At 41.5% G+C, this 14,186-nt stretch overlaps 1 protein-coding gene across 2 annotated transcripts; it reads left to right on the top strand.

Moving 5' to 3' along the window:
* The first annotated feature begins 1,667 nt into the window (after positions 1-1,667).
* Positions 1,668-13,632, top strand: LOC108978302 (maternal protein tudor). 2 transcript variants are annotated; one of them, XM_018948498.1, is made up of 10 exons: positions 1,668-2,289; positions 3,088-3,801; positions 4,043-4,201; positions 4,258-4,692; positions 4,759-5,565; positions 5,629-6,857; positions 6,932-7,725; positions 7,789-8,023; positions 8,106-8,305; positions 8,893-13,632. In XM_018948498.1, exons 2-10 carry the CDS (start codon positions 3,373-3,375, stop codon positions 12,720-12,722), a joined length of 8,118 nt encoding a protein of 2,705 aa, XP_018804043.1. In that variant the 5' UTR covers positions 1,668-2,289; positions 3,088-3,372; the 3' UTR covers positions 12,723-13,632. The 2 variants fall into 2 exon arrangements, with proteins under 2 accessions (XP_018804043.1, XP_018804044.1); XM_018948499.1 differs by having other exon boundaries at positions 5,632-6,857.
* Positions 13,633-14,186: the final 554 nt, after the last annotated feature.

Consider the following 14,186-nt stretch of genomic DNA (forward strand, 5'->3'; position numbering starts at 1 on the left):
GCTATGACTGTCAACAGTGACGTGAGTGCCAAGTCGCGAGTGCGACGACTGTTTGTTTGATGACGGGAGATATTTCGTCTTGCCCTCGTTCACTGCCAGAGAGGATGGAGTCATGTGTAGAASTTCACGCAAGTGAGGAAAGTTTTCTGATCGCCATTCACTTGGGAATGGCCAGAAACGATTCTTTTACATATGACTCAAGCAGCTCACGACTTCCGGTCCTTGACCAAGTATCCTCTGGGTAGCCTAAGAACACCCGTTTGAAGGTGAGCTAAAATGAGAAGGCGAAACATTCACAAAAAAACCACCCCAATGACAAAGCAACAACAGCCTCGGATGAGAGACCCCACTTTTGATGACGACTATAGCTTAGCGAGTTAATTAGAAGAAATACAACCAAGTTCGCAGTCCTTGGCCGTATATAAATTCGTAACTACTTTCACTACATAGAGCAGATTGTCATGGGAACAGATTGAGAAAATCAGTGTCAGCAATGCCGCCTCGATTTCAAATAAAATTTAATTCATGCATTTCAATCACCTCGTGGTTTTGAGTAGTCCAGATCTGCTGTGGGCATAATAACACATTTTATGTCTAGTAATACCCAAGAGACAGTAGTATGAAGGCTATACCAATYTAATGGAAGGGTTGTCAATATATTKTTGCTCTTTGTAGAAAGAAAATAAATTTCGAATAATTTATTTGCACTTCGCTTCATAAGTTCTTGGAATACTAGTTTCCATAGTTGAATTCATTATAAAGTAGCATTAAATACTTTTAAAATTGTCCTAACTGGTCCACTTGCTTATTGCTCGTACGCTTCCTTATTATGCATATGTATGAGTATGTGCACAGATAAAATTCGCGCCTTATTTCACGCATGACCATGAAAATCTGCACGCGCTTTTCGTCTAAACATTTGTAAATATTGACGAATATCAATGCTAAAACGGAATATGAAAAGCAAAACAAAGAATCAAAAAGAAATGTAACAAAAGAGCATTTATGATTGCTTAACAACATCAGCTGATACCGAAAAAAGAAGAAAATACACACCACAAAAAGACTAAATAATTAAACAAGTTTAATAGAATTAGGAGTTTACATTTAAAACGGTGTTTTTAAAAAACATATTTGAAAATATTCAACATAATTGAAATGCAAACGCTCTCAAAAAATTAGTGCAAAAATATGTTTAGATTTAAGCTATACTTTTCCCTTTCTTCTCTTGTATTTTTTATATTTTCATTAATAATATATTGTTTTAGGCTATCAAATCATTTAAAAGCGCTTACATCTTTTTAATTTATTTCAATAAATGCTTTATGCGATTTTAATTCACAATAAAACAATGAACTAACTGCGGCTTGCAACCTTACCTTATTGTCATGTGCAAATTTTATCAGCGAGATACGCAACAATCGATTATTCAAGATATTTTACGAAGCTCAATTAACAGATTTAAACAATGATTCCTATTCAATATTCTCAATACCTGGAACAAAACACGCAATAATTGCTTATRATCTTATTAGCATTAAGATTTCAAGAGCGGTTGTTGTTTAAACAAATACCAACTGAAATCAAAAAATCGATTACACCGGAATGAGAAATGATCGGCTATAACAAAAGTTTTCGAATAGAAATCTCCAGTCCAATTTGAGATTCGTAGCAGGACGTGTGTGTTAGTCGGGTGGTGGATATTTATTTTGTTTTTTTCCATTTGTGTTTCTTGCAAAAGGTTTTCGAAAAGTTCCAACGATATTAAAAATATCAAAAGAAATATTATTAACATACGCTACAGTGGGTAGGTGCGAATTCTACGGCAAAACCAGCGCTTTCTTGCGCCAACGTGCGCCGCTGTACTGTGTGAAGAAAGCGCCCGTCTGTGTCCACATAATCGTCATCATTAATATTGCCATAACGTGCCCGTACGAAAGAGAAAATTTATAAGACTGAAGAAAAGCCATAGGCAGCAAAATTAGCAATTTTTTTAGTTCATATATTTGTAATACGACGTGAAAGGTGAAACTTGCATACTTCGATTGGAATTGAAGTGCAGAAAATTATATACGTACAAAAAAGAAAGAATTTTCAATTTAATACTGGGGGATAATCCATCTGGTGATGACTACTTTGGAGCAGAAAAGCAATAAAGAAAAAAAAAGATAATTGAAACGCAAAAAAAGTAGACCGAAKAAGACAAGACTGCCAAGATAGCGAAAACGACTGAGAAGAAGCAGCAGGAGGGCGTAATAAGTATTTACATATGTATTGCATTGTGAATAAGTAAGTATTTACAAAGCGATTAAAGTGAATCTTGGAAGACAAAAATCGTGTATTTATTAATTTTAATACGCATTACTTGAATATTCATATAATTCCAATATAAGCATTTGGTTTCTAATTAGATCTTTTGTATGTATATTAACTACACTTCTTTTGAATCTTAGTCTATATTTTAATACATTTAATATTGTTTTAATAAATTGTTTAAAAGTGTACACGACATGTTTGCAGAAATTATTCGTAGTGTCGACAACCCTGTCAAAATTTTGCAAAYTCTTCAACGTGTCTTCGTTTATTTTGGCAATTCACAAGTATTTGTTTTTTTTTCGTCTTTATTGGTTTCTCTGCGAAATTTCACCATTGTTGTTTTTTGCACTGTTCGARCTGTTTCCCCTTACCCTCTTGCGAAGAAACGGTAATGTTGGCTTAATGCCGTTTAACAGTTTCTGCAAATGTCAGTGAATTCGTAGCAAATAACGGTATAATTTTATCGGCAACGCTGGTTTCTATGCTATTTCGGCGAAAGAGCATTTACATACATTTTCTTTTATAATAAATATTTTGTTGTGCATAAAATTTCTTTGATTTTAYCTCCTAATCCTTATTATGCATATTGAAACTAATATGTTTACACCCACTACAAAAACGCAAATATAAAAAAGAAAATATCGCTTTCAATGAAGCGTGAAGGCCAAAATTAGCAAGTGTTACATTTCATAATGTCTCTACGATTCACTTCTTTAAGTACACTTTTTTTCATTTTGTTATTGTAAACTAATTGTCTTTCTTCAATTACAGAAGCCGTATCAGGCGCCTTAAATAACGAGTGAATTATTTTTTCAATTATTAAAAGTGAAAAAAATATTTCTAAAAAAGTTTTCGCATTTATAYAAATGCGAAAGGACTTTGTGACTATTTTATAAAAAAAAGAAACATTATACATACATAAAACGACACAAAAAATATATTCAAACGAAACGAAACAATTAAAAACTAATATAACACAACGCTTAAAAGAAAAAAYAGCTTACTGAAGAAAGCTTTAAACACTGTAGCAACAACTGTTATAAAAAAGAAAACACAATGAGTACTGTTTCCTCAGCGGCGTCTGCGCGGTCAGCCGCCTCAACTATGGGCAYAGATACCACCAAGAGACTACAGATCACACACGTCGATGCGTTTGGTCCGTACTTGCGCATATACGGCCAAATGAATCCGGACGCAATGGCTGTATTGCGCAATAGAATCCAGGAAATGTTACGCACATGCCTAGCCATCGATCCGACTTGGCCGGTGCAGCGACAACAAGTACCGCTACGCATTGGCACTTTATGCCTTTATAAGAGCACTAAAGGTATAGCACCGGCCGATTTTGAATTTTTGCGCGTACGCATACTGGACGTTATAACTAATAGCGGGCAGCAGAATGCGACGCAGGGACAAAAACCGCTGGTCAAAGTGGAAGTGGAATTCGTCGACTACGGCGGAAAGGCGCTGGTGGCCAGTTATGAGGTAAGTGTATGCGTCAGCGAAGCGCAAAATAAAATATGCATGCACATCTTTATTTGTACATATCGTTAACGTATTCGTCATGCGCTGTCATAAATAAAGTAATGTGTTGCTGGATAGATACTGGGTGGTGTCATCCACAATGTAGTTATTGAATGTTTTAAATTTCGGTTTGTTAAACGAGTAGTGTGCTAAACAAAAAAAAAAAAAAATAATTGTTTTCTGACTTTTCTTCCGTCCGTAGCTCCTCTTCCCCAAACAGCCGGAAGCTTTGTCCTCCATGCCCACAATATGCGCGCCATACATCCTATTGGGCATTTGCAAAGATTTCAAACCAGAAGAACTGGAGGAGATTTCACGCATAATTTTGCGTCAAACATTAGACATATCCATTGAACATGAAGTAAGTGAAGCTTTCGCTGCGATTTCAATTTATTTTATTATTCTTTACTTTTTCAGTTTAAGCAATTTAAATTTATTACAATGAAATGGAAGGAATTCAACTTTGCTGAGTTTTTAATACACCAAAAGAAAATCGGTGCACCTATCGCAAGCGAATTGCTACGTGATAATTTTGCTAAATTTATTAAGCAACAAAATCAAAARCAGCAACAGCAAACGCTACCAGCTCAACAGCCACAAAATCATCATTTAGCAACGTCACAGAAGCAACAACAACAATATAAGCAAACACTACCGATGTACCCTGCGGTCGGCGGCAATGCCAACAACAACAACTATTATGCCATTAATCAGAACAACAATGTATCGCCCGTTRGCGGGGTATACCCAGCTGTTGGACGTTCACTAGCTACGCGTTTGCAACAATATCAGTTAGAACAGCAACAACAACAAGCGCAAGCACATTTAGCAATGCAACCACAAATGTTGATGGTAAATATAGAACTAGCTTATGATTTTATAGTGTAATTTTAATATACCTCCTTTATAATTGTTCAGAACTTGCAGCGTCCAATACAGCCACGCATGCCACACACCATCGGTAATTTACGTTCGCTTTATGTGCCTTATGCTGCACCAGCCTATCAGCAGCAAACGGCTTACAACGGCTTTCAATCATCGAAAGTTATGGTGCAACCAACAGTCGCCAACGCCATATCTGGTCTTCCATATACCAATGCTTACAATACGCGCTATCAGCGTCCACAGCAATCGCAGCAGAAGCAAGACTTTGCTAGCAACGCCAATAGCAGCAAACAATTGGTGAACACTTCACCGCGTCGCGTTACCACTGCCACTTTCAAGACCAACAATTTAACAGTTGGTAAAACATACGATGTTTACGTTAGCTTCGTGGAGAATGGACCCTGTTTGTTTTCGGTGCAGTTGGCGCTGGCACAGGACGAGTTAACCGAAATGATGAACCGCATTGAGCGTGTGCAGCTGAAGCCGTACGCTGACAAACCCGTCCTGGGAACAGCTTGCATTGCGCGCTACTCCGAAGACGGACAATTCTATCGAGCGCTTATCACCGGCGTACAAACGACCGCATGCAAAGTGGTTTATATTGATTATGGCAATGCAGAGTTGGTCAAATACAGTGATTTATATGAAATACCTGATGAGTTCCTAGAAGCAAAAGCGTTCGCCATACGTTTTACACTCTCAGGCCATAAAGATCTGGAGCCTATCGATGAGAGCTTGAAGAAGGCCTTCAAGGATCTCATGATGTATAAGAATTGCCAGTTGAAAGTGATGCCATTAGAGGGACCGCCATTAGTGCAATATTGCGAGCTATACTTACAGGTAAGCGTGTGTAAAATTTCAGCGTTATGAAAATTCTTCATTTATATTTTTTCTTAAACGCAGCAGAAAAGCAACGTGCTCGATGTGCTGAAAGATATACAAAAGTGCCGTCTAGTGTATCCGAAATCGGAGAATTTAAACAATAATGATATTGTAGAGATCCGTTATATCGACTCACCCAAACATTTCTACGTGCAAAAAGTGGATAACATCTCGAAATTCGAGAAGCTCATGGATGATATGTTCTTGTATTACAATAAAAATCAGGTTGTGCCCAATCACTTGGCGCTCGGAGCGCCATGTATTGTGAAATATGATAACGAATGGTATCGTGCTGAAGTGATGCGTGCTGATTCGACCGCCATTATTGTGCGCCACGTCGATTTCGGTTACGAACAGAAAGTCACCAAGAATTTATTGAGTAACATCGCCGAGAAGCATTTAAAACTGCCGCGTCAAGCCATTCAATGCTGCCTGAAAGGCTTCGAAAATAACGAACTTAGCAAAGACTTGGCTACCAATCAATTTGAAATGCTCGCCGAAGAGTCGAATCGCCAACGACGCTCGTTCACCGTCAAAGTCTTCCGTATACAACCGGATGGTGTGCATTTGGTGAACCTTTGCACCAAAGACTTGAATGTCATGAAAAAGCTTTACAAATTATCCATGCCCTTCGAACAGTACTTAACATTGGAGAAGGAGGAATTCAATATACACTCCCACAACGGACATCAGCATAGACAGAGCGCTGGTCACGAGAATGGCAATAAGACACCATCGATTGCTTCCTCTAACGATGTGGCATCACTGCATTCGAGCAAGAAAGCCGCACAGATACTCAACTCCACCACATTGAAAAGCGAAGAGCAGYTACAACAAACACCTCAACGACAACAACAACTGCAGCAACAGCAAGCGCGTAAAACGAATTCACGCAATACCGGCAGCAAGTCTGGCAGCGTCGCGGGCAGTGCACCKGCCAGCAGTGTGCAGGGTACACTCTCAGTCGAGTGGGACAAGCAGAGCTCGACCAGCTCGATGGATAATCGCGATTCGCGCTCCAGCTCCAGCGAGCTGAAACACGGCAAACGTCWGCAGCAGCARCAACAACAACAACGGCAAGGCCGCAATGGGCCGCATACGCCAACAATGCAAGCGAACTTGAACGTTAGCAATAGCAGCAGCGGTGGCGCTGATAGACGCAGTGTCGGCAGTGGCGCCAGCAATGTTAGTAGCCAGAATCAGAAAACGCGCGGCAATCAAATACCGCCACGTTTCCAAAACGAAAATCGGTAAAATATATTAATTTTTTTAATTATAGTAATTGTAAAAGTTATTAACCGCTTTCTTACTCTTTCACTTTTAGGCGTCAAAAGAAGGAGGACGTAACACCGCCACGCCAGCAGCGCCCACAGAATGCCCCACAAGGTTATTCACAGCAGCGCAACAAGTCCGCCACAAATAATGCCAACACACCACGCGCCAATGACACACACTCCGAGGTGAGCAGCAATGCCGGTAGTGAGCTAAGCGAACAAGTACMAGCGACGTCGACACAGTTGCCCGATGARTATGTGCCGTTGAATCAAGCATTCCCCGTACAACATTTGGATACGCCAACGCGCGAGGATGTCATCATTTGTTGGTGGATTTCACCACATCAATTCTACACACACCTCAAATCACGTCTCCCGGAATTCGAGCGTTTCATGCGTGAAATACAGTTATTCTATAAGAAGAAATCACTGCAGCAACTGCAACTGAAAGTCGGCTCCTACGTTATAGCACGCTATCGCAAAGAAAATCTGCTCTATCGTGCTCGCATACTCGCGTGCAATCACATGTTGCGCAAATACAAAGTGCAATTCGTCGATATTGGCAATCAGTACACGGTCACCTCCGAAGATATCTGGCAAGTGGARAAACGTTTCGCTACGMTGCCCGTTATGGCGCACCTGTGCAGCTTCAGTGGCATTGTGTCCAACTTTGATCATCTTTACATAATCGATCGCATGGAGAAATACTTGCCGGCGGGTGCAACCCTAAATTGCGAGTATATTGAACGTGAGCAGGAGATGTACTATGTCAATGTCAAACTGAATGGCGTGTCACTGAAAGAGACACTCAAATCGGAGGGCATAATTACCGAGGTGGCACCAGGTAAGCAGTACAAAAATGTTTTTCACATAGTGTATAAAAAAAAATATTATTTTCGATTTGTAGAGCTGCGCCTGAGCCTTCTGGCTGGTCAACAGATACGTGTAAAGATTACATATGTAAAGGATATTCAGAACTTCAAACTGCAGGTGGAGGGCTTGCCTGAGCATGTACAACTGTTGAGTTCCTACGACGATCTGCGCTATGTCAAATCCAATCCAGCCGTAGCGGTGAACTTCAAGCAATTTTACGAGGGCAAGTCATGTGTGGTCAACATAAAGGATGTCAATGACAACAAAGTGTATGTTTTTAGTTTTTCTTTTTTTTTTTTTAAATGAACATTTGCTTTGTCAGCAACTGTATAATACGGCATTACATTACAGCATTCTACTACGTCCACTTGTGCCGCTGTTAAAGGAAGATGTGACGTCGTTTATTTGCCAACAGCCGGTTGTGTTGGAGCGTTTCGAGGCGCGTGTTGTGCATGTGGCGAGCGCTTATCGGGTGTTTGTGCATACTATCGCTATGGAGGCRAAAATGATAGARCTGCTGAATGAGATGTTTGAATACTATGAGCATAACGGTTAGTGCAACAGAGTACACTAAATTTGTCGCGAAATTTGTAAAACCCAGAATGAAACMCTATAATATAGTCGACTTAGCCGTGTCTGTAKGCCTGTATATATGAGAACAAGTCTGTCAGATTTGGTGATATCGATTTTGTACGCATCCATTTCTTCGCAAGAAGTTTGTTTATGGGAAGTCCTGACCCAAAAACGGCAATCTCACCAAACTTTTTCGCTTCCTCACTGCACTGAACCTAACATTCTTCTCCATTAAATACACACAGAATTCACAAAGGGCGAAGGATGAAGGAGCACAGACTTGATCTTAATATTGCAGTCGATGGCGTTAAAATTCCGGCAGTCAATAACCTAAAGACTTTTGGTGTGATAATCGATAGCCTGTGCTCCTTCACTCCCCACACGACCGCAATAATTAGTTTTTTTTTTTTAAGTACAAAACCGTAACAAAATCCTCGAGTCGCTTGCCGACAGCACATGGGAAAAAGACCAAAAACCTTATTGGCAACATACAAGGCAATCGGATTACCTTTTTATGTTTTGTTATTSAGAATCTCTATTTTATGCCTCAATTATCTCATTTTAGGTACACCCTTGGGCACTTTTGAGCCAGAACAAATTTGCGCGGCGCACGGAAGTGATGGCAATTGGTATCGCGCGCGCATCACACCACATGTGACGAAAGATGTCATCGAAGTACATTATATCGATTATGGAAACACGGAAAAATTGAGCGAAAAAAATTTAAAAACTCTGGAGAAAAAATTCTACCTCAATCGCAACTCTTTCGCGATTGAGTTGAATTTACCGGTGCGCACATTGACAGCAGATGCGCAACATCGAAATTCGAAATCGAAGAAAGCAGCAAATGTATCGACCGACCTGGATGCGGCTGCAGTGGAGAAATTAAAGCAGCTGGCATTGGTGAGCGAACCTTTGGTGCATGTGCGYGCGCTGGAGGTGCAACACAACCATTTGATTGCCGAACTCACTTTGGCAGGCGGTGAAAATATTGTCGATGCACTGCTGCAAACGCAGCTAATAAAGTCACGTGATGTAGATTTCATGCGTAAGCAACTGGAGAAAGACAAAACAAACATGTTCGAATACATTGAAATGGTGGATCTGACGCTCGAAGARGAAGATGACACGGAAAAGAAAACTACAGGTAAGAGCAAAAACTCCAGCTCACCAAAGAAGAAGAAGCAAGCGGACAAAACTGCGAAAAAGGAGACTACTGTGAGCAACAGTGCGCCTGAAGTGGTTAAAAATGCAGAGAAAGATAAACCAGTTGACGTGACTGCACCAATTATAATGGCCGAGACGCCACCGCAAACACCACCACAACCGCAAGAAACCAAAGTCGAAGCAGCAGCAACACAACCAGCACTTACACAAACACCAGCACCAACACCAACACCACCACCACCGTCAACCACCGCGTCTGAGCCGCAATCGGTGGCTGAGTCCGAAACTGAATCGATCGATCCCTGCGCTGATATGGAGCATGCCATACTTGGTCATTGCGACAATCCCGGYCAATTCTATGTGCATCCCTACGATAAAATGGATGAATTGCGTCAGCTGCAAGAGGATTTGCAAATTGTCGCCAGCTCTTTGCCCACACTAATGGTGGTGGCAAATGGTGTGCACTGCATCTCATACTACTCGGTTAACAAGCAATGGTATCGGGCCAAGATTCTCGATGCCGAGCTTATGGTGYTGCAGTTCATCGATTATGGCAACACGGATTGCGTGTCGGACACGACGCACGTGCGCGAGATGAGCAGCTGCAACGACATCGAACCGTTCTGTATGCCCTGCTCACTGCCGATCAAGCCGAACGGCACAGCCGATTGGGTCGACGCAGCCAATGCCATCTTCAGCGATTCACACGGCAAATCGGTGAACTTCGAGTACATCACACGTGGTGATAAGTACAAACGCAGCTTTATTAATCTTTACATCGATGGCGCAAACATTGCCGACAAACTGGTGGAGGATGGTTTTGCCAAGCATCTGGTATTGGTCGATTCCGGCGAGAATTGCTATATATCACACGTGAACAGCATAACCGACTTCTATATACAATATGAAAAAGACTCGAAAGCTTTGGAATTGATTGAGATTTATTTGGCCGAAAACGAGAAATTAAAGAAATTAGACAAATTCGAACATGCCAAAATAGTGGCTGCGCTCTTTCCCGATGACGAAATGTGGTATCGCGCTAAACTACTAAAGCACATACCGAACCGTGGTTACGAAGTGCTATTTATCGATTATGGCAACACATCCATCAGTCCCGAATGTCGTGAGATTTCTGAGGAGATTGCCAAGTTGCCACCTTTATCGAAGAAGTGCGCACTACATGTGCCCGAACATTGTGTGGCCTGGTCCGATGCAGCCGAGGAAAAATTCGGTGAAATAGCGGCACAGGGTGAAACCATCTTCACAGTCGAGCTATGTGAGCCAGCTGGCGATCATGCGCTGGTGCATTTGCTTATAGACGGACACAACATCAACGATGATCTCGAACCGCTGTGCGAACACAAGCCCGTCGAAGCCGATCTAAATATGAGCTTCAGCACGACCATACAATCGTCGGTTTTCGAGAGTGGCAAAGTGTACGATGCCGTTATCTCGCATGCCWATTCGCCSTTCGACTTCTATGTGCAATTTAGTAAAGACACCATACGTCTGGATGATATGACCAGCAGCTTGAACGCGCTCGGCATGGATGCGCTGACCGATGCGAAGATTGGTCAACTCTGCGCTGCGGTATATTGCGAAGATAATGCGCTCTACCGTGCGCGCATACTAGAAACTATCGTTAGTTCGGACGCCAAACTGCAGTATCGTGTGATCTTCATTGATTTTGGCAACGAAGCCATCACTRATGATGTACGCGTATTGCCGCACGATTTACAGGCGCTACCGGAATTCTCACGACACTGTCAACTGGCGGGCGCTGCCGAAGAAATTGGCGTGCATAAGGCGCAAGCGGCTAACGAAGCATTCGGCCAGCTGATTGAGGAGTGTGAGGGTCTGGTGAAAATTGAGTTTATCGAAAGCAAGGAGGGCACAACACCTGTGCCGGTCAGGTTGTATGCTACCAGCGGTGGTGAGGATCTCGGCGAAAGGTTGCACTCGCTCATCGCAGCGATTAGCGCAAACGCGTCCGCCGTATTGGCAACACCACCAATCGCTGAKAACACCTGCGTTATATCGCACGCRATTTCACCAACACATTTCTACATACAACCGAAGGGTAATTCACTGCAGTTGGAGCTGGTGTCAAAGACGCTCACCAAATCCGATGCCGAGCAGCTGCCCGTGCTGCAGCGTGTTGAAGTTGGCAGCGTTTGCAGCGCTTACTCGCTTGAGGATGACTGCTACTATCGCGGTCGTGTGCAAAAAGTGCTGCCCGGCGATGAAGGTTATGARGTATACCTGCTCGACTATGGCAATGTTATAAATGCCACYGTTATAAAAGAAATGCCCGCTGATTTGCGTGCCATACCGRCGCTGGCGTGGAAGTGCAAACTGAATGTGGTGCCTGAGGCGCCTGAAACGCTACTAAACGAATGCTTTGCGGCACTGCTGGAAGCGCACTTTGGTGAGATCTACACCATCGAGTCGGAYGAAGTTGCGCTRGACGCAAATGAGCGCATACACATTGTTAAATTACAGGCGAACTACAAGGATTTGGCTGAGGAATTAGCCGACGCTGTGTCCAAGGGTGATGCCGAGAAGGCGGCCGCTGCCCTATCACCCGTGCCCACACTGCACAATTGCACCATCATACATATCAATTCGCCAGCTTCATTCTACATACAATTGGCCGAAGATGTGCCCGCCGTAGAGAGAATTACTGATGTGCTCTTAGACGCTGAGACCGATTTCCAAGCATTCACCGATTTGCAAGTGGGCGCCATATGTGCCGCACAGTTCCCCGACGATCTGGCATTCTACCGCGCGGAAATCGTGCAAGTGCTGGAGGAGGGCAAATGTGAGGTGCATTACCTGGACTTCGGCAACAACGCCGTCACGGATCAGTTCCGTGTGCTGCCCGACAACATGCTCGATGAGGCGGCCTACAGCAAACACTGTGCATTGGATGTTAATTTAGCGAGCAATTTGGATGCCAGCGCCGCATTTGCGCAGTTCATCGATTCGCGTTTCTCTGAAACATTCCAGGTTGAGTTGCTCAAAACRACYGTGGAGCCGGTCATCTGTCGTCTATTCTATCAGGAAAAGAATGTGGCTAACGAAGTGCTGCAATTGTTGAAGGGCGCTAACGGTAGTGGTGCTCAGGCAGCGCTGCTGCCGAATGGCCTTAACGGCTCGGCGGCATTAAATGAGCAAGAAAATGCAGCGACACAAGACAGCGTTGCTGGCGTTGAGATGACGCAGTAACACGCATATAYGCAGAACAGTTTCGAGCTGCGCATGCGTGCAAGACTTAACAGCAAACCAGAGTGAGATATGAAACATAACTGATTTTTACGGCCTAAAGCGTTCGGCGTACTAACGAGCGCCGGCTTTCGACCATACTTCCCGTTGTTTGGAGCCGAACGGCGGTTTGGTGCTAAAAGAGCGTTGTAAAACTGGCACCTCGTACAGAATTTAAAGTGCGCAGAGAGCAAATCAACATTTGTGTGATATACATACATACATAAATACCATAAATATTGTAATATTTTTTTTCTAAATTGAGTACAGCTCATATTTATGCTGCATAGCGAACTGAGTGAGAGCAAAATGGGCAACCCGAACACGAAAAATATAAAAGGTGCCAATTTTTGGGCAGAAATTGAAATTCTAAATGTAATGTAAGATGCATAGGAAAACTCGAGTTCATTATTTTGATATTTTTGCTAAGAGGCCTTTACAAAGAATTTTTTTTTTTATAAAATTAATTAAAATGGTAAAGAAAATTTATTATTATTTTTATTTTATTTCGCGCGTAAAAAGTAGCGTAGAACGTGAATTTTTCGTTGGAGCTGGGCCAATTTTTGTTCCAAGTTAATAATTGAGGTATTTTCATAATTTTATGCTAATGAAATGCCTTTCAAAGTAAGAAGAAGCATTTTTTATTTTATTTTTTTTTATTTTTGTAAACGTGTGTTTGTTGCACGCAAAGTAAACATTGTAGAGTCTACGAAAGCAGCTTGATGTTGTGTTAAGGTAAAGCGCTTGAGTTGCGGGAATACCGTTAAAACTTAGCTGAAGCCAAGCAGGAAATAAGGAGAGAAATATTAATATTAATTTTGAAACGAAATTAAAAATCTCGAAAATGAACAAAAAAAAATGTAAAATAGTTATAAAAAACCAAACGAAAAAAATATGGCTAACAGGCAAAGTATATAAATAAACATATATATAATATAAAGAATGCATTACATATACACATACACGAGCATTATAATACTTATATATGAACACATGCAAAGAAATAATAATAAATRAAGGAGAACTTGCTCAATTTATATACGAAAACCCCCAAAATACATTGTATAACAGGTTGTACTACAACACTGCTGAAGAAYGCAAAATTTTGCACAGCAAAACAAGAAGAGAAGTATGAGTACGTTGCAATAATTACTAATCGCCTAGCGAAATCGTCTATTGCAATTCAAGCGTGATGTGAAAACGCTTTATAATTAAAAAAAAGATATTTTTATTTTCGTAAAAAAATATCACAACGCGTCCATTTCATTTTTGTTTTTGTAGAAAAATGTTGGTGGGTAACAAAGTTAAGAGTAGCAAACAATTTGTAAGCATTTTAGTTTTTTACTTTTATTGTAAGCAGCTTCAAATTGCATATGGCTGCTGTTTTATTTTTTATTTTCAAAATATTTTTTGTCAACTATTTTTTTT

This window comes from Bactrocera latifrons, unplaced genomic scaffold (genome assembly GCF_001853355.1).
Source record: "Bactrocera latifrons isolate USDA-ARS-PBARC rearing strain unplaced genomic scaffold, ASM185335v1 scaffold_12, whole genome shotgun sequence".
Taxonomy (NCBI): Eukaryota; Metazoa; Arthropoda; class Insecta; order Diptera; family Tephritidae; genus Bactrocera; species Bactrocera latifrons.